Genomic DNA, 27,003 nt, shown 5'->3' with positions numbered 1-27,003 from the left:
GATCCACATATTAGAGGAAGATGTTTCACTCTAAAAAAAGAATACAAAAATTGTTAAAATATAAACGGTCAACTTTCACAGAGAGTCAATTAAGGAAATTAGAAAGGGTTTATTCCGAAGACCGTAATGATTACCGTAAATTGTGGAAGGATATTTCAGGGAGTCGTGTCTGTAAGAAAATTGACTCATCTATCTCTCCTGCTGAATGGTTTTATCACTTTAAGCAGTTAGGCGATTTTTCTTGTGAAGAAACTGATAATGTTTCTAAACGTATCATATCTGAATTAACAAAATGGAAGCTGCCAATGGATATGATGTGAACTTTATTCTTAATTCCACATTTAGAGAATCAGAAATATTTAAGGCTTTGCGTAAATTAAAATCAGGGAAATCCCCAGGTGTCGATGGTATTTGAATGAAATGCTAAAATATGGTGGTTCTTCCATACTTACTCCATTGTGTTCATTATTCAATGTTATCCTCAGATCAGGAACATTTCCAAATGCTTGGAAAAAAGCATATTTGGTCCCTGTGTTCAAATCAGGTGATACATGTGATCCGTCAAATTACAGAGGGATTTCTATAAATAGTTGCCTTGCAAAACTGTTTACCTCTGTGTTGAATAATAGGCTTATAAACTTTCTTAATAGCAATGGTATTCTGTCACCGTTTCAGTCTTAATTCAGAGCAAAGAGGAGAACTGCAGATAATCTTCTTGTTTTGCGTTCTGCTATCGATCAACATGTCTATGCGAAATTTTCTCAGTCAAGCTGTAGTCCCAGTCGTAGGTACCTTTATTGTTGTTTTGTAGATTTTCAGAAAGCATTTGACAGGGTTTGGCGTACAGGTTTACTTTGGAAATTACAGAAATATGGCGTTAATGGTAATAATTAAGTCCATGTACGACAACATTAAGTATTGTGTGAAAAGTAACAACTGCTTTACTTAAGAATTTGACTCCAATTTAGGAGTTAAGCAAGGGTGTAACTTAAGTCCAACTTTGTTTAATTTTTTTATAAATGATCTTCCCAGTACATTTGGTTCCAGTCAGGACTGTCCTATCAAACTTGGTAAACTCCTTATCAATTGTCTAATGTATGCTGATGATCTTTTATTGATTTCAGAATCTGAAACAGGCTTACAAAGCTGCTTAGATAAACTTCATAGTTTTTGTGGAAAAGACGTAAGAAAAAATCATTTGGTATCAAATGGCCGACATCACCGATCAAAATTGCAGGAATTTACGTTTCGTATAACCAAGAGTTAAACACCACTCTCAATTATGCAACACCACTCAAGCAGATCGAAGGAACTCTGGAACATGGAAAAAGAAATCCTGACACTCATGGGCAAAGTTCAGATTCTAAAAAACCTTCGCCCTATCACAACTTAATTACGTCATGAGAATGACACAATAACACCTGAAATTCTTAAGAGATTTGAACAGCTTATCTTCAATTTCCTCTGGAATGGGAAAGATAGAATAACCAGAAAGGTAATGGTCAGAGGGGTCTCCGAGGGGGGCTTAAAGGCCCCCGATGTGAAAACTACGCACAAGCTTATGCGTATAAACCTTATTAAAAGGTATTTAGATGAAAACATAGAGCACCCCTGGAAACTCTTTCTAGACCATCGCCTAAAATCTGTGGGTGGAAAGTACCTATTCAAGTGTAACTTCGATATTAACTCACTCAGCCTGCCCCTACCGAGATTCTACCAAGAAATGCTTGAATCCTGGTCGGTCTGCAATGTTGCGGTCAATGACTCTGAGATTGACATTACTTGTCAAACAATTTGGAACAACAGAAATGTTCTAATTGGAGGGAATTCTGTCTATAACCCAAAGCTAAGACAGAAAGGATTTGAATTAATATTTGATTTACTTACCGAGGAGGGGTATCTGTCATGGGAAAAATTAGCCAACAAAAACCTCCAAGGGAACGAAGTTCTCCTTCTTTACGGAGCAATCACATGTCTCAGAGTTAGGTGGCCAGAGCCACTGCTGGTTGAACCGGTGTTTAAAGATGAATACGAATATGTGTTTTTAATTGTAACTTTCGAACCTCCCACAAGTTACCAGGGAGAGCATCAGAAACTCCATTTACAGTAAAGAGGAATTAAGTCCAATTAATGAACGCTATTATGAAAGAGAATATGACTTTACTGGACCATGGTCTCCCATATATAGTCTACCATTTAAGGTAGCCATAGACACAAAAACACGTGAATTCCAGTTCAAACTTCTTCATCATATTCTGTACACAAACTACGATCTATCTAGAAGAGGCATGGACCAATCACCGCTCTGTTCATTCTGCCAAAACAGCAACGAGACACGAGATCATCTTTTCTACACCTGTAAATTCACTGAGACCTTCTGGAACGAATTTCACACATTTTTCGAGGAATCTCTCAGTTTGTTCACTAGACATAACTTAAATGAAGTGCTCTTTGGTGTTGACGGTTACTCTGACATTCACAATCACTTGCTACTATTAGCCAAAAGACACCATCTATGCCATGAAAATGAAACAGAGTAAACCACACTTTGCAGCTTTTATGTTGCAAGTGAAATTCAACTACCATCTAGAGTATGAAATAGCTCTGGAAAAAGACAAACTAGAGAGACATTGCAGCAAATGGATTTCAATTTTACACAAAATTGTAGATAACTAAGCACTGTACTTCATTTTAATTTAAGTTCATGTTACTAAAGAAAATGTTACCAATAAAACAATTTAAATACAAAAAAAAACTTCATAGTTTTTGTCATGAATGGAAATTGTCTATTAACATAAAGAAAACGAAAGTTATTGTGTTTAACAAAAGTAATCATCTTGTAAAAGGAGTTACACTCACTTACAATGGAGTGACTCTTGACTTAGTGAAAGAGTACTGTTACCTTGGTTTTGTCATTACCCCAAATGGTAGATTCAAAGGTAATTTTCATAATCTTAAATTGAAGGCAATGAAAGCTCTTTTCAGCCTTCGTAAGGGCCTTCAGAATGGTTCACTTTCTGTAAAAGTTGCATTATCACTCTTTGATAGTTTAATTGTTCCTATTATGACATATGGCTGTGAAATATGGGGACATGAAATTAATGACAAATGTAACTTTCTCAGTGATGTTAGTATATCTTATTATAGATTTATCCTAGGAGTCTCTAAACATGCACCGTCTGATGGTGTTGTTGGAGAGCTGGGTAGATATCCAATTCACTTTATGGTGATAAAGCACATGCTCAAATACTGGCATAGATTAGTTTTGTCAGATGACATCTTACTGAGATCTGCTTATACATCCAGGTTGAATTCAGATTGGTCTAATTATATACAAAGCATTTTGAACTCTTACAGTGGGAGTGATATATGGTCTTGTGTTTGCAATATCAATTCCACAGTTAATAATGTATATGATAGTTTATGTGAAACTTATGATCAAACATGGTTGAGAAACATTCATAATGATACAAGGAAGTGTGGAATGCAGAGGAATAAGCTCCGAACTTACAGACTATTTAAGACAAAATCTGAATTTGAAAGTTACTTGCTAGATATAAGATCTTGATAGGAGGTGGCTGACAAAACTAAGAATTTTGGATCACAACCTACAAATAGAACTGGGTAGAAGGTCAATTCCAAAAGTTCCTGCAAATGAAAGATTCTGCAAGCATTGTAAGTCTTTAGTTGAGGATGAATTTCACTTTGTAATAGAATGTCCAAAATACAGAGCTTATCGAGATAGTCTATTTTCATCCACTAGTTTGTATAATCCTGGCTTTCTTGATTTGAATGACAGACAAAAGTTCATGTATATCCTTACTCACAAAGATAAACTACCTCTTACCAAATTTATTTCTTGTACTTTAGTTCCTCCCCAGCAGCAGCTTCATCCAGTGTTTGCTGAGTTATGTAATTTTGCCTTACCGCACTCCTTGAGTGTGTTGTTGAGCAATAAAGTAAAGTATGTTATTTACGAGAAGTGAATAAAAGACTGGCATTTTTGGAAGCGGTCGAGTAGCTGAGGTAGGCTGGGATACGACTTGGGCCCAAGAATGCTGAATTTCGGCAGTAATTTGGCTTTTTACGTCAAGTCCCAAAATGGATTTGAAGTCACCGACCCTACGTACGGGTCTTTGCAGGGCTGTGGTGAGCGGGGCGATTAGCTGTAGCGGAACACACAGCATCGTACGCAGGGCTAGTACAACATGTGATCATGGAGGTAGTAGGAGACTGAGGTTTCTTGCACGGTCGCGCCGATGAAATGGGAAGCTGAAATTTTCGCTCGTAATTTTGCAAACGAAATCGTAAATCCACTCAAAACTTCGTATTTTTTTTTTCGGAGTGTCTATTGACACCCGGGTGTCAATAGCCAGAAGCTGCCCTATATGGCTATTGACACCCCTCGACCCGCGACCCTACTCGAATACCTTCAGAACCGAGCTAAGCTACGTTGTTCATTTCTTCAGACAAGTTGATGCCCACTTTTTTGCTGTCGTGGGTAGCTTTAATGGGGTAAAGTAACTGTGTAATGTTGTAGAATCATATCGACAGCTCGGGTCAATAATTGTTATCCGCGGGCGAAGCTTGTCGAACAAACATGCGGACATACTAAACACCGACAAGGACCAACAAGGACCGACAATAGACCGACAAGGACCGACATGTGACCGACAAGTTGAATTAAAACCATTCTTTTTCGATGTTTTGGTTTTAAAATGTCATTTTCTACTATTTTGGTGAACATTTACTCAATTGACAACGGCATTGAAGAAAGATACCGATTGGCCGACAAGGAAATCGCGTATTGAAGCAGCTCTATTGGCCTTGCTGTTAAGGACCGACAAGTTGCCGACAAGTTGAATTTAAACCATTCTTTTTCGATGTTTTATTTTTAAATGTCATTTTCTACTATTTTGGTGAATATTTACTCAAGTGACCGAACTGAATTGACGAAACTGAACGAAATATTGGCCGACAAGTAAATCGCGTATTGAAGCAGGTCTATTTGCCATACTAATAAGGACCGACAAGTGATCGATAAGGTGGATAATTATCATTCTTTTTCGATGTATGGGCTTCAAAATGTCATTTTCTACTATTTTGGTGAATATTAACACAATCGACTGAACAAAACGAATAAACGGTACGAAATATTGGCCGACAATGAAATCGTATATATCTTGAAGCAAGGTGTCACATATGCCGGAAACCAAAAAAAAAAATTAACTTGTCAATGACTTTTGGGTCATTTGTCGGTTTCTTTCTTTATACTTTTAGTTGTCGTAGCTTCGGATCTCTTTGTCGCTGTATTTTGATTTGAAACTGTTCTTTTATTTCGAAACTGTATATATTTACAAAAGATAGTAGAAAGTAGAAATAGTATTGAATGGCGAAAGTTCGAAAAATCGTTTTTCATTTTAATTTGTCGATGAGTTTTTGGTCATTGTCGGTCCTTTCTTGACTTCATCTCTAAAGTTGAAAGTGAACTAAATGCGTCCATTATATAGACAATGACGACATGTAAACCTCGTTCACAAATTTTTAATTATAATTTTTGTGAATTGAAAGGTGGCGTAAATTAATCGCTCGCCATGATCAATGCCTTGCCGCTGAATAGGTTGGAAATTAGCGCGTCATCAGACAGCAAAGTTGTGAATTAATGGAATTGCTTTGATCAAACTAGCCTGGAGAAAAAAGGAACTTTAGGTAATATCGAAAAAAAACAAAGTCGTGTCACTTCGGTCCTTGACTTCATTTCTAAAGTAGAAAGTGCAGTTAAAAAGGCGAAGATCGAAAAATAAAGTGTTGTTTTTTTTATTTTAACTTTTCCGTAACTTTTTAGGTGACTTGGGTTTTGCAAAGCCATAGCATGTTTTCCCGCCACTTTTTTGTATTGTTGTAATGATGGTTTGTTATTGCGTTCGTGATGATAGATGAGGGATACTGAAGGGTATTCTCGGGTTTGCCCACTTTCGACTTAAGTCTGCTAGGCAGAAATAAGTAGTAAAATCGAATGTAAAAAATGTGAAAGAGGCTCCCCACCTAACTATCCAAAATGTTTTTGTGTCGAGTTTGTGTTTGATTCGTTTCGAACAGTCTTTCTTATTTGGTATTGAGAGTCCTATGCAAAGGACTTCAAATTGTCACCAAGCTTTGCAGCAGGAGCCAGTTGAAATAATATTCATCAGCATATGATCACAAAAATGCCACAAATATTTCATATGGAATTGTTTTTTCTTAAACATCGAATACTGTGAACTTTTAAATGAGATGTGCAGTACAATTGTTTGCCTACATCTTCCAAATTATATCAAAACTATTGACACACGGTTCCCTAAGCTATTCAAAGCTATCTTCCCTGTCTAACAACGTGAGTACACACTCCCTTTTTACAGTGAGCTCATTCCTGTTTTATTCGTTGTCAATCATACAAACTATTTCAATACATTCCTGATGTGAAAAATGGAGCTTGTAGAGAAAATGGCAGTCTACATGAGGGATTATGATAACATTCATTATCCATGCAGTCACCAATGATGTGAAGAATATCATAGTTTACCATAATGTTTTTGGTAGGAAACAAATACAAACTTTATCCGAACCGTGGTTTTGTACAGAATTTAAAATGGGAATAAATGAAAGAAAGAAATCAAGCAGGAAACAGACAAGTGGGTGAAGGAAAGAATGGGGGAAAAATATTAAACAACTACATAAGTAAGGTGACACCAGAAATCTCAATAATTATAGAGGTATTTTATTGAGCTAAATTATTGGAAAAATGTACAATAGAATCATACAAAAAGAGGTAACAAATTTAGTTGAATTAAATATTTTTGGTGAAATTCAAAGATTTTGGAAAAATGGGCGAACCATTGATCAAATTTTCATTTGCTTTTTTAGACTTTTGGAAAGCTTATGACAGCTTTTGGAGAGGTGGGTTTGGTACAAATTGTAGATTAATGGAATCAAAGGGAAGTTGTGGCGTGTGATTAAAAACATACATACGGTCATATTGAAAGTAAAGTGTCTTTTGATGACATTGAAAGAATTTTGACCAAAATGAGGGTGTCAAAGATGTGTTTAAGCCCCAATTTTAGTTGCAGTACTAGTGTACATCAATAAATTCAAGAAGCTGCTTAATGAATCACTGCTTGGAGTATACTTTAATTCAGAACTCATAAGTGGCCTGTTTTTTTGCTGATAATGTAGTCCTTATGGCACCAAATGAAAGACAAATGAAGTCTATGCTATGCATTGCTAATAAATATTGTAACTATGGAAAATATCAATTAATGAAGAGAAATAATATTTTAATAGTAAATGAGAAAGTTGAAAAATACAAAAAATGGACGATCGGTGAAGTTAAAAATAAATAATCATCGGTGATAAGTATCTAGGCTAATGGACGTCACGTAATCTCTTCATCATACTCATTTTATGGAAATAAGATCAAAATTTGACAGTTTGTTTCCTCCCATGAAAGCAATCTTTGGAAATCATGCAAACATTAAAGGAACTGATTATGGTTTGACATTATGGAATCATATTATACGTCAGAGCAAAAATATGCGGGAAAAATGTTGATACTTAGAAAGTCCTCAAAGAATGCAACGATTAGTGAGTAAATTCATCCTAAAAGCATGCAGCTATACATCAAATGAAGCAATTCTTGGTGACCTTGGTTTGCACTACTATGAGAAGTAGACTTGATATCATGAAACTTAAATACTGTAGATTATTGTACATGGCCCATTGGTGTAGACCTATATGTTGTTCAGAATAACTAAGCTGAGTTTGGTTGAATTTGGAGGCCGACTGGCGAAAAAACGGGAGGGGTGTCAATAGCCAAATAGAGGGCTGGTTGGCTATTGACACCCATTGGTATAGGCCGCCTGCAGTAGCACTATGGGACCGCAAAATGACGACGAAAGAAGCTTTTTCGAAGGAATTTTTTTTGATTTCTATTGAGAGTATATGTTGTTTAGAATAACTAAGCTAAGTTTGGTTGAATTTGGAGGCCGACTGGCGAAAAAAACGGGAGGGGTGTCAATAGCCAAATAGAGTGCCGGTTGGCTATTGACACCCATTAGTATAGGCCGCCTGCAGTAGCACTATGGGACCGCAAAATGACGGCGAAAGCTTTTTTGAAGAATTGTTTTTGGATTTCTATTGAGAATATATGTTGTTTAGAATAACTAAGCTAAGTTTGGTTGAATTTGGAGGCCGACTGGCGAAAAAACGGGAGGGGTGTCAATAGCCAAATAGAGGGCCGGTTGGCTATTGACACCCGGGTGTCAATAGCCAGGAGAAGCTCTATATGGCTATTGACACCCGGGTGTCAATAGACTCGGCCATTCAGCTGTGGGACTATTCGCCCCATAGACGAGTGTACATAAGCGAGAAATTCTCGCTTACTGTGAATTGCTTTGAAGCATTGGCATTAGACGAACTAGACATATTGTCTAAATCGAGGTGTTGCCAACACTGTCAGGTGCAATTAACAGCTAAGCGGTAACATGAGTCGATCATAAAAAATCAGCTCTGCAAAAGTTGAAACATTGTTTAGCAGGAGGTCAGACGTAGTCAAAACAACACCACACAGCTTGCTAACTGCCCAGGACGTGTACGTATGCTGTCAGGTTCAGAACGCCTTTCGCATTTTCAATTTTTGGAACTTAAAAACATACACACATGCATCCTCAATAAATAAGCAGGTGTTTTCTCAACACACAAACTTTAATGCGAGAAAACTGTAAAAAAATACAACTCGAGTGTTGGTACATAGCGTTGCTTTACAGTGGAACTCCATGTAACTCTACCACCAGCCCATGTAGTTGTAAGCTGCAAGAATTTCCCTGGCATTGGAACACTTTACGTAATAGCATGTTTTTTTTTAGAAATATTAGATTTGCACAGTTGAATTTACGTGGCCAACACTGAAAGCATCCTATAAACAAATTCGTAAGTCCATAAGAAATCTCAGTCACAAGCGGAAGATTCCAACATGCTTATAATATCCATAACATTCTGCAGCACCGATAGTGGATAGTGCATGGTAAACAGCAAATTCGGTGTTCCGTCGCAGCGTGTCTCTGGATTGATACATTTTCAGCCGGATTTTCAAGTCGTTAAACAGATATTCAACGGGGTTTATGTCTGGAGAATACACCGGAGCGAAAACGTACTCTACTCCCATGTTATCCAGAAACACGGCGAGTGCACGGCCTCCATCATGGTGGTGAATGGGACAATTATCAACTACGATAATGTCACCCGGTCGAATTGCAGGCTCACCGTCTGGTGCTGCTGCGTTTGATGCTTCTCCAAAGAACTGCAAGAAAGAATCAGTATTTGATGGCCCTTGAATAACGTTAGCGTAGCAGATTCCGTTGATACCAACAAGCATAAAGTGTCTTGTTCGGGACTTAGCGTAACGTTGCAGTTCTATGCAAGTTTCCCCTTTCGGCGAATGGCCGTATGATCGATTCCCTACTGCTGGCATCTGTATGCCCGTTTCATCCATAAACTTGACATTAAATGGGTCACACTGTGTCAAAAAGTCCAAGTATGCCTGTGTATAAGCCATGTTGTGCTCAGTAAATCTCTCAACGGCTAGTTTACACATTTTTTTACGTGTCCATTCTTTATCGCCGATCTTTGCTTCACATAGCGACAGAGACGTGAGGTAGAAATCCTAACATTCGCATTCAGGAATAGTCGCTCCTGTATTTCAGCCAGAGTGATGGAGGGTCTCTCCCTTTTCAACATTTCAATGTATAATACATCTTGATCGGTCAGCTTCTGTGCTATCCCACCAGAATGACGTCTCGGTGCAGGGTTGATGTTGCCCTCCTTCACAAACTGTTTCCATATTTTCATCACGGTCATTCTTGTGACTTTTGTTTGTTGCGCAACTTCTGTAACTTTACCTCTGGGGACTTCTCCAGTTATGGCGTTTGCTCCGGCTTCCTGCAACGATTTTAAAACCATATTTCTATAGTCTATACTGAGTGGGATTCCTGAAATGTACCTTCTCCCTCGATTCGAGACCAGCTCCATCATTACTTGGATGTCCGCTTCGCAGTCTATGCTTAGAACATGTTAGAACATGTAGCGTTGCGGCGCTGCCGAGACACTTGTTTGAATTGCAGAAGTTGACAGGTTTAAAGGTGATCACACTTTAAAATGAGGTAATGGGCCTCTGTCGTCCGGCCGCATACACACCATCGGTGAAGAGGAAGATCAGCTATTTAAAAATTGATAGTTAAAGTACAACTTTCCGTGTTGAAAGAAATTATTGAAACAGAATGAATGGTTTTTCTTTATATCTGGTATTCGTATTCTGAATAGCTGTTCTCTGAGCATCCCTCCCAAAATAAATAATGGTATGGTCTATTTATGCAAATAGTCTAGCGCGGGACATTCTCAAATACAGCCACAATACACCGGATCCTGTCGATGCCAGTAATCATGGCATTTTCTAAAGCATTGGCAGTAGAGCAAGACGAAATTGAAATCATCGTCCATTATTCTTATTATGGCGAGGAGAGATGTACACCCCTTGATGTAAATGCCATGGACCTTGTAAAAATGGGATGCGAAGGATTCGCTGAACTTTTGAGAAAGAGAATATCGTATGTTGGCCGCATGGAGAGTATTCGGTTGTGGTTATGCTATCAAAGCAACGGACTCTGGATCGACGCAACCGATTCATCCTTTTCAAGGATCTTAAAGTTGCTCGCAAATCTCAGTCATCTGATATTGCCACCATTCATTTCCGCGTTGTGGACGGTGCGTCTCCATTCAACAAGAAAACGCAAAATCTGGGAAAAGATGAATGCCAAACAACGCGCCTTGGTTTATTTCCGCAGAAGCAACATTCGTCCTCTGCTCCACCGTTACAGGTGAATCGTCAACATCAAGACCCGACGACATTTCTGAATCGGATGAATGTTTCACGTATCGGTCGCCAATGGAAATAGACATCGACATGAAAAAGACTGAATTGAATACGAAGCAAATTGAATATGGAGAGTACAGAGAGATCTATGACAGCTTAAAACGAAAATACGAACCTGCTATTCATGTTGATAAACGCAAGAAACGCTGTCTGAACTGCCACCTATGTGGTACAGGACACAATAAAAACAACTGTCCAAGTGTAGCATGTGAATCCGGCGGTACAGTGCGGAGAAATTGATAATCATAAGGCTGAACAGAGTGAAGTTAATTCGGTGTATCAGGAAATGGAGAAAATACAAAAGGAGGTGAAGCGAATCGAGATGGAGCTTGACGTAAAAATGAAAGCCTACGAAAGAGTAAATATAGTTTTCACAAGAGGATAGAGGCATATTTAGTGCGTTCCAACCCTGCAAAGTATATGGTCGACAGCTCAGGACGGCGTCTCTACAATCTGCAATTGCAGACTGACATAGGCATCCTGAATAAACACTACAAGGGCAGACTTCCAACCGACTTGAATATAGCCATGAAAACTTTCAAAACCATTATTGACAACGAAACTCGCCGTCTCACAGAAGGTATTGATTTGCAACGAGGTGAAAGAAGAAAAGTCCAGTTGAGATACTGATTGACAAAAACCCCACGAAGTACCGATTGCAGCTGCCTTCAGTGCGTACTTCAACCTTGCCTTCTACAACGTCTTCGGTTTCTCCACAGAATAACAACGTAAACGAGGGTGCTACAGAAATGAAAATACCCGGAAATGGTGATAAAAACTACATGCATGGCAGTATGTCAACCCACAACTCCAGTTTTTCAGTATTACCCACAACCATACGTGTACCCTACTACCCGTACCAGTTTGCTTGGAGTTCACCAACCACTTCTGCTCATACTCCGTCGATGTACGTCACAAAGATGTCATCAGCTGCAAGTACGCACCAATCTGCCGGGTCAGCTCCACCATTGCCACTGGAACCACCCCCAGATCAGCAATATCCTCCTCCTCCCCCGCCCTTGACAGATGATGAAGAAGCGTAAACTTGAAGGCAGGCTGTCGCTTTTCTTGAACATTGTTGGTTTGATAATCAAGGCTAAACTTATGAAGACGTTTTGGTGTTTAAAGTTTTTTGTTCAGGCCTAAGAAATTAAGGCATCGTTACTAACGAGTTGTATCTTTTTCATAAAGCCCTTTAGCATTAAGTTTGTTGTGTTGAAGTGAAATACCAATAATTTTATTTATTAGCGTTTGCAGTGTATGGATTGTGTGCCGGTTAAAAATTGTAATGCTGTAATGTACTTGTAATTCGTCGAAGTATTATATTTTGTTGAACTATGCAACAACAAGTGACTGCGTTCAAGGCAGATGTGATGTGTGTGGAATTGGGTGGTGTTGTTTTGACTACGTCTGACCTCCTGCTAGACAATGTTTCAACTTTTGCAGAGTTGATTTTTTTATGATCGACTCATGTTACCGCTTAGCTGATAATTGCACCTGACAGTGTTGGCAACACCTCGATTAAGGGACGGACCATTAGATCTTGGGAGGGGGGTGGTCAAAAACAGAAAAAAAAATTTCAGAGCAGAAAGTTAGGAAAAAAAAAATCTTCAAACTAGTTTGCAAAATAAAAAAAAAATAAATAAGAAGACAAAGGCGTAAAAAAAAATCTGCAAAAGTCTTTAAAATTTTGAATTTTTTTAGATTTTACCGACAGAAAGCAACTTTCTGTATTTTTAGTACATCCTCCAGGCACATTTTTAATTTTAATTTATACATTTAGAGTGACTGCATCCCTTATACTGGAAGTTGTGATTATCTTATCTTTTCAGGACTTTTGTATTCTGATCACTTGAAAATTATGAAATTATAGAGCGTTTTCTACTTGTTTCCTGCGTACAAACCAAGCAGGTACACTAGGTAAAACATTGAAACTATGGTATGGTTGTCAAGACAGAAAGTTGTATTTGCCTTTTAAGATCAAGTTAAACAGATGCAGGCCACATCAGTTTCATTTTTTCACAGCATTTTATTACAATGATGAATGCAAGAATGGGTGAACAAGTAGAAACACGTCAGTAATGATAAAACAACATATCAAGTCATTATGTGTTATTTTGCTTTTAAAAAGGCATTTTCAATTCTTTTTTCTCGAAAAACAGCCTCAAATAACAACAGCAAATTACACATGTTTTAACATTCAACAATACACTACGTAGAATGCCATCTATCCAACAAATCCCAACACAAAAACACATAAAAGGGTTGAACTTTGAAAGTTTCTCGATAGCAAATACTGAAGAAATCTGCATGGTTAATCGTTTTGTGTAGCAAATTTCAATGAAATTGGACAAGCCCTTTCAGAGAATACAGATTTTTTGACCATGAATGGCATAAATTGCCCAAAAAGACAAATATTGAAATTTCAACACATCTATACACATCCAATCAATTTGGACATGCTGCTACAGAGAAATAGATGTTTTGATCAAAAAAGGGCAACAATTGCTCTAAAAACACAAATATGCAAATTTCACTATATTATTTAGCTTATTTTAGCTTCTCAGCTTGTCAAAATCAATTGTAAATCATGAGATATGCATGATGTTTGGTGGGGTGAATGTAGGCATTTCACCACGCAGTAGAAAGGGAAGCCAGAAAACCAAAATAGTCAATTTTCAAAACTATACGAAGCTACTGAGGAGCAAGAAGACCATGTTTCAGAGGAAGATGTGTAATCCGAAAAAAATGCTCCCAAAGTGCCACCAAATAACACCATTTTTATCTCTATTTTTCAAAAGCTCCAACAGCAGGAGGGGGACACCCCCTCCTGACCACCCCCCGCAAAAATACTCCCCAAGTGCCACCAAATAACACCATTTTAATCTCTATTTTTCAAAAGCTCCAACGGCAGCAGGGGGACACCCCTCTCCTGACCTCTTCCCAGTGACCGCTTGCGTGGCCGCTTGTGGTGCTTGGCACCACATGTTTGCCCTCTTTATCTTCAGACAGCGACGAACGAAAAAAAATTATAAATCTGAAAATTTACTCTGAAAAAAAAAATTTGCACAGCTAATCTCAATTGGAAAAAAAAAATTTCTGAAATTTACAATAGTAAAAAAAAAATTTTCCCAATCTCATTGTGACCACCCCCCCTCCCAAGGTCTAATGGTCCATCCCTAAGACAATATGTCTAGTTCGTCTAATGCCAATGCTTCAAAGCAATTCACAGTATGTACACTCGTCTATGGGGCGAATAGTCCCAGCGCTGAATAGCCCACAAGGGACTGTGCTGCAAGCTTTCGGTTGAAATTTGTTCATTGACAAGCCTTGACACTATCCTTCAAATCCGTGTCTGCGATTTTTCTCGGCGGATCCATTCAAATTATATGGCGTGAAAATTACAATTCCTTGAAAAGCACCTTAGTCTAACTATGGATGTTTTTTACATCCATGGTCTAACACCTTCATGAGCGCATAACAAAAAAACAAAAGCATATAATATATTTGCTGCGAAAACGAGCCCTGCCACTCCTTGACGTGTCCAATGACCAAGCTACCCGAGTGGCAGAGGCTACGGATTCGCAGCAATAATATATTGACGAGGTGCCAAAGAAGGCTACCTCGTTCACACATTGAATTCGAGAAATACGCAAAAAAACCTGTTTTGCTACTTCGACGCCACGGCGTTTGATAAACGTGCATTAACCTAAATGCGGGCATATTTTGTTACCTAGTGATAATGTCGACCGGGAATGACAGTTGTTCAAAGAAAAAGTCCGAGGAAAATAAAATAAAATAAATCGCGGAAAACCGCCAATTTTGGAGCCTTTCTTTTCGGCACGTCGCTACAGCAAATGGCTTCAGTGGGCGAAAACAATGACATCAGCAGTCATTACTGAGGCGTGTCCTAAATCCATATGTAAATAAGCTTGCTGCGTTCCCCAGATAAACACTGCAACGCTACGTAGACGTGATTACTATCGGACTAAGGGAGCGTTCAGTTATTATGACCGGGGCTGGGCCGGCAAATTCTTCCTGCGCATCAGTCAAAATAAGTGAACCCTCTACACATTGTACCAAAAAATTGATGTCCCCCCTTTCAAGATGACAAAAATTTCATGACCCCCCCCCCCCCCCCATATTGCTTGAGTAAATTAACTGCACACACAAACACCTCAGGGGTATATATGGAGCGATAAAATCCCCCCCCAAAAAGAGCTTAGATTTTTACAAATGACCTTCCTTACAAACTCAAAAGGTGTTAATGCTCAGATTTCCCATTCTGACTTGCTATAATTTCAAAGGGGTTGGACAGAAATTAATGGTGGATTGCAATATTTTTGCGCACAGTGTTATGATATCAATCTGATGTTGGATAAGGGCTGTGGGTATTTCAAAATTCAAGCTAAATTCTAACTTCCACATACATAAGATTCCCCATGACGGTGATAAACGATGCTGACGCCACAGCCCACACAAATTAAGTTTTCATAACATGACTGGCGCAAACGTGCGGGTGTAAACAATAGGTTAAAATAAGAATAAAAGGGACTGAAAATCTACGTTTTGGGAGATCGAAGGAGGAGCATCGACGTAGGAGGAGAATCCTGACGACCTATAGACCATGCAGAACAAGACAACTGCTCGACGCTCCTCTCCTCCATGATTTAGACATCTTGCTTTCCGCTACCCCCGCACTATTTTGTTAACTAGGCAATTTTAGGCAGTAGTTTGCGTAAGTGCTCGAGTTGGCTTATTTTATTAAATTTTAAACATTTCATTTTGCATCATAAATTCCCAGTGTTCGTGTCCGTCTATTCGGATGTCTGCACGATTCTGTAAAGGTACCTCCCAGCCCATTCTTAGCCAGCGAGTTAGCCCTACCAAGTGAGTGAAATTCCCCCATTATACTCCCCCGCTCAAAACCCTCCCGCGTGACACAAGCGTGTGTGTACATATTTTGATATTTGGATTTAATTAAAATCAGCTGTTGATAATGTTGATTCACTATACATGGTATACATATATTTTGTCATACATGTATAAGGAATCTATGTAATACTTTCTCAATGCAAAACTATATCTATGCATTTATAGATATTTGATAATTTACATAAATGTACTTAAATGAAATAGGGTTGTTACAACTGGCATGTGGACAAAAAGTTTGACCTTAGAATTTCACCAAAAATGTTCATCCACTATACATGGGAGTCAATGATAAAATTGTGAATAATTTTTTTTCCAATGAAAAACTTGGTATACTAATGCATATACAGACGTTCAATAATTAACATAATTGTACTTGATTAGAATATGATGGTTAAGGGGCTTATTATGTGTACAAGAAATCTGATTATGGAATTTCACTGAAAATGTTCATCCACTATACATGGGAGTCTATGAGGAAAGTATGAATAATTTTTTTCCAATACAAAAATAGGTAAATCCATGTATTTATGTACTCTCGATTATTGATATCAATGTACTTGATTTAGACTAGGGTGGTAACAAATGGATGTGTTGCCAGAAATTGGATTTTGGAATTATACCAAATGTAGATTCACTGTACATGGGAGTCTATGAGGAAAATATGAATAATTTTTTTCCAATACAAAACTATCAAAATCTGTGTATTTATAGACATTTGATAATTCATTTTAAAGTACTTAGTTAGCCTAGAATGGATATGTGTGCAAGAAATTAGATTTTGGAATTTCACCGAAATGCTGATTCACTAATACACTGGAGTCTATGAGAAAACTTTGAATAATTTTTTTACAATGCTAAACTAAATTAATTTGTGCTTGTATAGGTGTTTGATAATTGATACAAATGTACTTGATTCAAATAGGGTATTTAAAAGTTCAGATGTGGACAACAATTATGATATTGGAATTTCACCTAAAAGTATTATTTAACTTTTCATGGTACTAGTAGTCTCAGTACAGGTAACTGTTAAATAATTTCCCTGACAAAACTTGCTACATCTCTAATATGTAAGTAATAGGAATTGTTCATTGCCCTCAGTGCAGTGAGCTTGATTTACAATAAGACAAGCCTCAGAGTTGTCAAGTCAAGATGTTCATGTGACAGATAATTATACTTTTGTTCAGATTTACAGGTGAATGAAATCATGCAACGAATCATTTTTATCTCCCAGAATATTTCTGAACACTGAAACTGCTTTTTGACGGGACGGATACTTATGAAAATTAAGTGACCCCCCTCTTAGCTGTTTGAAAAATACATGACCCCCCCCCCTTTGCAGTTTTCCATTTAAGAACAACAGAATGCCCGTGGTTCAACCGGTGTGTAACTGTAGGCCCTAAGCGCAACGGTAACTGGTCGTTTCGGCACCAAGTTGTTTCGGCCCAAGTTGTTTCGGCCTCGCAATTTCCGGCCCAAAGTCGTTTCGGTACCGCAATCCAAGACGTTTCGGCATCCCTGTTTCGATTTGTTTTCAAACTATTTAGTAATTGATGACCGGTCATATTCCTAAGCGTGACCTTTGCGTTCTGACCAGTACTTTTCTGTGCATTTGTGTGTCATTTGCCGTGCTGTTTTGCCACTGCTTTCAAACATTTGCCGTTTCGGCGGCTATTGCTATCAATAAACTTGTGACACAGATTTGAAAATGATATGAAGTTTTTTTCTTACATTCTCTTACTATGTTCTCACATAAGTGAAGCATGATGTACATGAATGTTATTTGACACTACATTTTAGTGCTTGGATGTGCAACATTAGGCTCCAGCACTAGTTCCCTCAGATAGCCCTGAGCAGTGCCAAAACGACTTGGGGCCTGAAATCGAGAGGCCGAAACGTCTTGGGCCGAAACGTCTAGAAAGCAACACAATAACTACATTAAAAAAAAAGATGTTTCGGGGTTTTTTTCGGTTACAATTAGTTCGGAGCAGGAACAATTTTGGATGTCGGACTTTATCAGGTATACAAAATATAATCTGAAACGGACATAATAATTTGATGTTCGGCATCATAGGTTGGGATTCTGGGAACAGTTTTTGAATGCCAGACATTGTATTGACCGACATTATATACCATAAAATGTTGTGGTTTTGGGGTTTTTTTTCCGGCCGTAGTTTCTTTCGGAGCAGGATCGAAGAATTTTTAGTATGGAACTTTCTTCTTGCGTGTCGTAACACATGTAAAATGTTAACGGAAGTGGACGTAATTTTTTGGTTTTCGGTCGTAACATTAAGTTGGATGGAGAACAGTTTTGGTTGTCTTACAGTCTGTGGGTATGGACAGACGTACTAGTAAAACACGCGACACGTAGTTTTTGGCCGCAACAGCGGAAACAGTTCTGTATGTCGAAAATTGGACTAGGCTTCGGAGAGACTGTGCTTCAATAAACATTGTTACGGTCCATTGTTGGGACTGTGCTTCAACAAACATTGTTACGGTTTATTGTTGACAGGCGGGAGTAATCCTGGTTTTTGGAGAGACCAACAACGTCACTATGTAAATTACGCAACGTTGTGTCACTCAAGATGGATTATGCAAATAGCGATGCAAATATGTCCACGATGTTTACAAAAGCTCCCCGATTTGACATAGGATAGCCACGTGCATTTGTTTTGATTTTTAAAAATCGTAAATTACACGGAAACCATTCCTTATCTTGAACTGGCGACACATCTCAATTCTGGGCCTTACTTTAAGGCGTTTTCTCAGAGAATTTTGAAAATTCGACAGAAAAATGATCGATTTGGTATTTATCATCCTTAAGTTTTGGTTTACGGACACCAAATGTCTACATTCATCCATCCACACAGACAGACAGACAGCCTACTCTACGGAATTCGACACCCACAACTACAGCCCTGCTGACTACGTCACCCGTGCTAAAAAGAAAAGGTGGGAGAGTGGGGAAAAAATAATGTACAAAGGATCAGGTAAAAATAGAGCTACAATGGCCAGATGGTAGGAAGTATAAAGTACATGTAGGTGAGCTATTTACAACCTTGGGATTTTTAAATGCTATCAGTGCTGTCATTCAAATGTAAACAGGACTTAAGTTAGTTACATATTGAAATGCCTGAAACTATTGGGGTAATTACGACATCTGGAATTATCCTCAGCCTGGATCCAAACTTCTTATCAGTTCTTGTGTGTCTTACATGGAAAAGTTGCAAAATTGGTCTCGAATGAAAAATTAAACCTCAGCTTTATTTTCTGGATCATATTTCACTACAAATTGATATCAAACAGCCTTTAACACTGTCCCACAACATATCCTGGGTTGGTATAGGTCATTTTAGGTCACAGACTGAGAACATTACCTAAATTATACAAATTTTGGAGTTTCCTTGAGCAGAAGGTTTATCTAACTAATAACATCCTTCAGGACTAAATTACAAAGCTATCAGACAAGTAGTTTTCGAGAACAAATTTTCTTGACCAAAAATGATAAAATTGTCCTAAAAATAAAAATTTGCATATTTCAGGACAATTTCCACATATCCAACTATTGTCATCGCTGGGCATCTGTATGCCATATATAAATGTTGTCTGACCAGCAGCTTTAACCCTTTTCCTGCCAAGTCCATATTTCACCATCAGGTCAAAATGGTTAAAATTACTGAAACACAACATATTCCATAAGTTGTATTTTAACATAACATTTGAAGGCTGTTTAAACATAAATACTGGGTTTTTTTGGACTAAAGATGCTGTAACATACCAAGCCAAGTGGGTGAAAATAGGTCATGTTTTGGCTCAATACCACTTTTTACTGACTTGGCTAATGGGGAAGTCGTGCTGTCTGGCAGGAAAAGGGTTAAAGACAAAAGATTTTTTAATGACAAAAATTGCCCTAAGATGGTAATTTTGCCAATTTTGTCTTAATTTCAACAAATTAGAAGGGTAACACCCTTGTAAATATCCAACCCAAATTCGAGAGCAATCGGGCAGTTTCAGAGAAGAATAATTTTTACAATGAGGAAAATAAACAAACATTCAATAAAAATACAAATTTAAGATATCTTCACGATATACATAAAACTGTATGAGGTCCACCTAAGGTACTTTCACACTAATTTTTAAAGGAATCACAACAGTAGTTCCTTGAGTTATTGATTTTTTACCATTTTCACATTGTTTAAGCTTATTTGCATAATTTGGGCAATGCAAATTTCATTTGAACAAAATCCCATCTATAGCCCAGGATGCATCCACAAACCAAATACCAAGCTAAAACATGCAGCAGTTCATGTGTTTTGATGTTGACAGACATGTACATACATACATGTCGGTGGCGTCTGTATGTATGTGTGTTTGTATACACACATACATACAGATGCCACCAACTTTAGCTTGTACGATAACCTCACATTGGTATGCCAAATGTGACCTAAAAGTTATGTTGTTGTTTCATGATCGTCGCTGCTTGTACAAACTCTTAATTTCTGAGTTCATCCAGCTGCATCAGACTTAAATTTAACTATCAAAATTAACCTTACTGCAGACCTGTCCAATATAATGGCATGTTGAGCTCTCAGACTGCAAATCGTACTATACGAGAGCTTCCGAATGTTAAACAGGCCTTCTTATCAAGAATAAAACCCTGGCTGAGCAGCCAATAGGATGACCACATTCCAGCTGAGCATATTATAATAGCTGATTTCAGAATACTGAATAAACTTACAGAAAGATCTTTAGTACAATTATTTTACTCACAGCAGTTTTCAGAAATCTATGATATCAGGACTATCAGAGAGAGATCTATGATATCAGAACTACCAGAGATCTATGATATCAGAACTACCAGAGATCTGTGATAACAGGACTTCCAGAAATCATCAATATTAGGATCACCAGAAATCTATGATATGATGACTACCAGAAATCTATCCTATCAGGCTAACAGAAATGTATGATATCAGGACCACCAGATTTTTCCTAGGCAGTCAGTGTTATGCAGGAATGCTTGAGACCACACACGCTGAGCTGTGGTGTATAATGATAAAATTTCACATTTATTTAAGTTTACATTGAGTAAAATAATCGCAATCATACCAATCCATAATCCAATGACAGTAGGTCAGAATTCGTAAGACAATAGTTGTAAAAGATGATTGCACAAGTGTACATTGCAAATTATCACTTAAAATGTTTTTGTACCTCTTCGTCTTTTAAATATTATGACAGACGGCAGACTTGTCAGACCTTTGGGTTAGGTACTTTGTATAGTTCCCAACAAACGCATAACACTTTCCATAACATAAATTGCCATTCAAACTCTACATTTCTAAAATAAAAGAAAAGTTAACACTATTGGTACAGAGTACTCTACATATTGAAATATCCTCATACCATTAAATTTTGAAAGACCTTATGCTACTCTTTTCATATTAAAACAATAAAATATGAGACACCATTCATTACACCATACCAGTTGCTAAAGTGACATTAAAGTAATACATTTAACTTAACCTTATACATGTGCCACAAAGTCTTATTTCTAAACAAAAACACAATTGATATTTTGGAATTATTAGTGTGTGAGGTAATTGGCTTCATGATACAAATATTTTCATGATCAAATCAAAAGGTTGGTGATTGTCTGAATTATCTAAGAGAACAAGTAAATGGTTATCATAAGTTTGGAGGGAGAGCTTGAGATGATGTAATATCAATACCATAATAGACACAAATATTTTGAAATTATGATTTCATGACATGGATTTTCTGTGATAATTGGAAATTGATAGTCTTGCTAGAGACACCTAACTTAAACGGAAGTTCAAAACAGGGCTACATTACTGTACCAGTGATATGATAATGGCAGTAAATAGGAGCAAGTGCATGAGGGGCATTGCTAAATCCATCTTGGAACAAAATTACACTACTGAAATACCTTCATTTGGAGTCTGTTGGATCACAGAAATTGTACATCTAATTTATGAAGATACTCACACAAATTTCAATCCTTTGGAAACTAAATGTGTCGCAAGTAAAACACTGAATGAAATAGACTGTCCTTGTTACATTGAAGGCTTGCTTTATTATCATTCAATTCAACAGCAAATTTCACGATCATCTTGTGTATATTACAATGTACTGGTAAGTGCACTTGTTGCAATAGAGTATCATTCACCTAGTTTTTTTCAAAGGAACAAATACACTACACATCAAATGGTAACAAATTAATGGATAAATGATTATGAATTAATTCTTCTTATAGTACCATGTAGAGTAAAGTTGACAAACTGTATCCAGAACAAGTAAGCTTAATTCTTAACAGTTACATGTCCAAACATGAAGTGAATTTACTATTTGTCAACTATATAAATTTGGCATAAATACATAAAAACACCTGACCAATAAACACACTTCAATACTTACACAACATATACTGATTTAAACACAATGTCATATTTGACTTCTCCACACAAAACATCTGCAAATATTACATCACTTTAAACAATTTTCGTTTATATTTGGCATTCTTTCTTTTTTTCTCAGAACACGGTCTAGGAAAACATGGTCTGCTGAGTGGAATAAATATTATCAACGCTTGGCACATAGATTCAGCAATAAACAGTCCTTATGCACAAAGTCCATCATCTTTGATAGCATCTGTTATTAACTTTTACACAATGATCATTATAACCCATATGACTTTACTAGAGTTTGTAATTTCTTGAGAATTTCACAAAAACTGAAACACTTGTAGCACATCAGTAAATTAATTTGAACTCAACGGAAATTATTTCAAAAAATTACAATTTGAGGAAACATAAATGATTAATGTCCACAAAACTCAATCCAAAGCCATCTCGTCAGCCATTTTCTAATGGACATTTCTTTTAATAAAAATTGCATTATTTTCATCAAATTTCTTGTATGTATTTGGACAATAAATCAATGATGATGTTGTACTGGTGATTTCAAACATTGTTGACTGTATGCATGTTATGTTTGCAGTTTTTAATCGTATACACTAAAGCTATCAATTCAGATTAACTGACTTGGTAATTTAAAACTCATTGAATTGGGATATTTAGTTTATTCCCTCTCCAATATCTAGACACTAGGGAGCTGGGGCTAGGGAAGTGGGGATGTCACATGAAAGCATGTTCAGCATGGAGGGCCATTATGACAATGTTTATGTCTTTCTGTTTAGAAAGTACACGATATTGTTAAGCTGATACACATGACTCAAATATTCATACATGATTTTTTACATCTTAATATAAAAAATTCAAAATATATAAATATTACATCTTTCATTTTTATTTAACTATAGTATGCAATTGCTGCCAAAATTTCTGTTTCCAGCCTATGAGGCTTTATATTCCATGTTCAATGTACAGTGAACATGCTTTGAGAAACTGAACGTGTTGCCCCAAATTACCACAAACTTTAGTCTACCCAATTCCTTTTTGTTTCAACGTATTTTTACCACCCATTGCCATAACTTAGTGGAAAAGGTCCCCTTAGCGATGGGCAGGGGATTACTCAAACATTGCTATGGACTTCCGTATGATACTATCTACCGGTAGGTTTTATTCACTAGTTCAAATGGAGCAAATTGATATTGCCTTCCTGTCATTATCAGTTCTGTGTTAACTCCAAACTATGGCAAATAAGGGACTTTTAGGAGTAAAATTTGGAGTTGACAAAGACAACATATCAAAAACAGAAATAGATTTTAAACATAATCATTTTTGGCATAAATTAACATATTGGCAAAAAGGCAGCATTGTGCTGAAGTTGAAAGTGAAATATGAGTAAATCCAAATTTTGCAAAATAGTATAAATCCTTAGCTTGTGATTGTGAAAACAAAATGATTATTAAAAATTCTCTGTTGGGGCTGGACAACACCATTATCATTATGGCCGTCTTGGACACCATCACTGTATCACTAACATTTTCAATAATTGACAGAAAATACACATCGAACTCCATGGACAGATAAAAGAACATTGTTTTATAGTCAGATATGAGAGGATATGGCAGCTAAAAGTTGTTAAATAGCTAAGACATAAGAGTTTTGGTAAACCTTGCATGGTAAAAAGAAGTGTCAACATAATGAATATCCTTTTTTCATCTGTCAATTCAATGCATTCGGTAAATTTTACAAGTAAACTTACATGCACTGGTACTTGTTTATACGGTACACTAAATTTTAATACCTATTTGTGGTAAGGTTTCAAAACTGTTGTGGCACAATACATTTATGTACCTGCAATAATGAAATGCATTCACAAAAACAAAGGTATGACAAAAATTGAGACATCAAAATTAAGCCACAAAAGAAAGGATTGTATGACTATATGCAAACATCAAATCTTTGACTGATTCAATTCAGATGCTGTTACTGGATCACTGTGGTGCTCTGTGAGTTGCAGTGTATCACCATATGGGTCTTCTGTACTGTCCTGTGAAAGCACAGAAAAATATGTGTGATTAACATAAATATGCAACAATGTAGTAGATTACGTACAGAGTGGAAAGACTATAGCAAACTTGTTGCATGCACTGGCAAAAAGAGGAAAATGACTGAAAACTTTGTGAGTACATCCATAATTACATGAAATGGTCCTTGACTTTGGCTGATGATTGGTAATTATTCAAAAACTGCCAAAGGGTCATCTTCTTCAAGCTCTTTCAATGACTTTTTCTGTAAGTCTGGAAAATCTGATTTGTCCTGAAACAATGGTAAATGTGACATGTTAGTTGTGTTGTTATGTATTAGCATGTGATATGACATAGCCCCTGAAGATACGGTTTTATGATTAAAGGATATGAACTAAAGATTATTAATTTCAGTTACAGACAATTGCAAATCCTACATATATTTATTTGAAATTCACTGAGAAGTAAATAAGATGTAATTTTAATTATATGTATTTATTAAGCAAATTAATGATACTGCTGCATAATGTGGTAGTTTAAATGTAATACTGTGAATCTCTATGTGATGTTGTTTGTATCCATGTAGTGCTTTGAATCTCCATGTAATGCTGTTATTCTCTATATAGTGCTGTGAACCTCCACATCTTCTGTTAGTCTCAATGTAGTGCTGTCAATCTCCGTGTAATGCTGTCAGTTAATGCTGTTAGTCTCAATGTAGTGCTGTGAACCTCCATGTCATGCTGTTAGTCTCAATACAGTAATAAAAATACCGTCAAGGACAGTGTGCTCACATTCGGTTTGAATTGGTCCATTCGAGAAATATTTAAACCAGGAAAAAACAAGAATGACAAAAGCAAATACAGTAAGGTCTCCAACTTAGGTACTGGAGGTCATCTTTAGGAACATGCATATCAACTTCTATAGCAATGGGACAAACAGATCCTAAATACATAAGCAAATGTCAACAACAAAAAATAGAGAAGGTTTGATAAAAAGAAAAGGTGGGAGTGGGTAAAAAAATGTACAAGAGATCTGGTAAAAGAGTAATGCTACCTCATCAATCTTCTAGACCCTACCCCCTCCTGAATATCAATGTTCCATCCCTTGGTATTACATAACTCCGATGACAGGAAATGTATTTACAGCCTTGGGGAGTTTTTAATTAATTTAATAAGTGTTATCATCCTAATGTAAACAGCACTTAAGTTAGTTACAGTTAGTGAAATGCCTTCCACTGTGGGCGGGGATTACAACATCTGGAATTATCCTGGATCCAAATTTCTCATCAGTTCTTGTATGTCTTACATAGAAAAGTTCGCAAAATTGGTCCGCAATGAAAAAATTCACCGTCAGCTTTGTTTTTCTGGATCAAATTTTCTACAAATTGATACCAAATATGACAAAATCATGTTCACTGCCTTCGAAACTGTCTCACAACATATCCTGGGTTGGTGTAGGTCATTTAAGGTCACAAACTGAGAAAATTACCTAAAATATACAAATTTGGGGGTTTCCCAAACATTTTGAGCAGAAAATTTATCTAATAACATCCCTTGGGACTTTATACCAAATTACAAAGCTATCAGACAAGTAATTTTGAGAACAAGTTTTCTTGACCAAAATAACAATATTGTCTTAAAAATACAAATTTGTATATTTTAGGACAATTTCCACATATCTTACTATTGTCATCTCTGTACATCTGTGTACCAAATATAAAAGCTGTCTGTCCAGGGGTTTTAAAAAGAAAATACTGTTTAAGATTTTTTGACCAAAAATGACAAAATTGCTCCAAAATAGTCATTTTCCTAATTTTGTCATAATTCCAACAAATTAGAAGAGTAACACCCTCGCAAACATCTAAACCAATTTTAGAGCGATTGGGCTGGCGGTTTCAGAGAAGAAGAATTTTTACTGAAAATAAGAAAAATCACCAAAAAAATCAGCAAAAATACAAAATTAAGGATATCTTCACAATATTCATAAAACTGTATAAGGTTCACCTAAGGTACTTACAAATTTTCATAGCAATCAAAACAGCAGTTCTCGAGATATTAATTCTTGACCATTTTCACATTTTGTAAGCTAATTTGCATAAGTTTGGCAATGCAGACTTCATTTGAACAAAATCCCATCTATAGCCCAGAATGCATCCACACACCAAATACCAAGCTGAAATATGCAGCAGTTTGCGTGTTTTTGATGTTAACGGACATACTGTACATACATTACATACAAACATACATACAGATGCCATCAACTTCAGCTTATACGATAAACTCACATTGGTATAACCGTGAGCTAATAATAATAATAATAATAATAATAATAATAATATTTATTTCTTCTATAGCATGTTACACAATATGACAGAACCCCATGACCTGTGAGTGCAAGCGTGCCATACTATTGATATTTGCACAAGTGCTGCGGTGTATTTGGCTGTCCTTTCACTTGCTGCCACTGAATACACCGCAGCACTTGTGCAAATATCGCCAGTACGGCGCGCTTGCACTCAAAGGCCATGGGGTTCTGTTATTATTACATATGTTCTATCTTTTATTTGCATCATTTATCGAGAGAATCAACGATTTAATAGTCATGCATACTACTTGTCTGTCAAAGCTTCAGGGCCACCTGCGGAGTTATA

General features: G+C 36.9%; 2 protein-coding genes across 4 annotated transcripts in view; both read right to left on the bottom strand.

Moving 5' to 3' along the window:
* Positions 1 to 8,986: 8,986 nt before the first annotated feature.
* On the bottom strand, positions 8,987 to 9,589 carry LOC139127708 (uncharacterized). The gene has a single exon (XM_070693604.1). The coding sequence runs from the start codon at positions 9,587 to 9,589 to the stop codon at positions 8,987 to 8,989; it is 603 nt and encodes a 200-aa protein (XP_070549705.1).
* Positions 9,590 to 20,939: 11,350 nt separating this feature from the next.
* The window catches only part of LOC139127739 (endosome/lysosome-associated apoptosis and autophagy regulator family member 2-like), a 45,663-nt gene continuing 39,599 nt past the window's right edge, over positions 20,940 to 27,003 (bottom strand). For 2 of the 3 annotated variants that reach the window (XM_070693627.1, XM_070693629.1), the window contains 2 exons: positions 24,529 to 24,645; positions 20,940 to 24,376 (listed from right to left, as the gene is read on the bottom strand). The gene's annotated coding sequence lies outside the window, so the exon portion shown is untranslated. The remainder of the gene's footprint in view (positions 24,377 to 24,528; positions 24,646 to 27,003) is intronic. The other variant, XM_070693628.1, reaches the window with a different exon arrangement.

The sequence above is a fragment of the Ptychodera flava genome, unplaced genomic scaffold (genome assembly GCF_041260155.1).
Source record: "Ptychodera flava strain L36383 unplaced genomic scaffold, AS_Pfla_20210202 Scaffold_35__1_contigs__length_1935909_pilon, whole genome shotgun sequence".
In the NCBI taxonomy this organism is placed as follows: Eukaryota; Metazoa; Hemichordata; class Enteropneusta; family Ptychoderidae; genus Ptychodera; species Ptychodera flava.
This window is presented reverse-complemented; position numbering and strand designations above follow the sequence as displayed.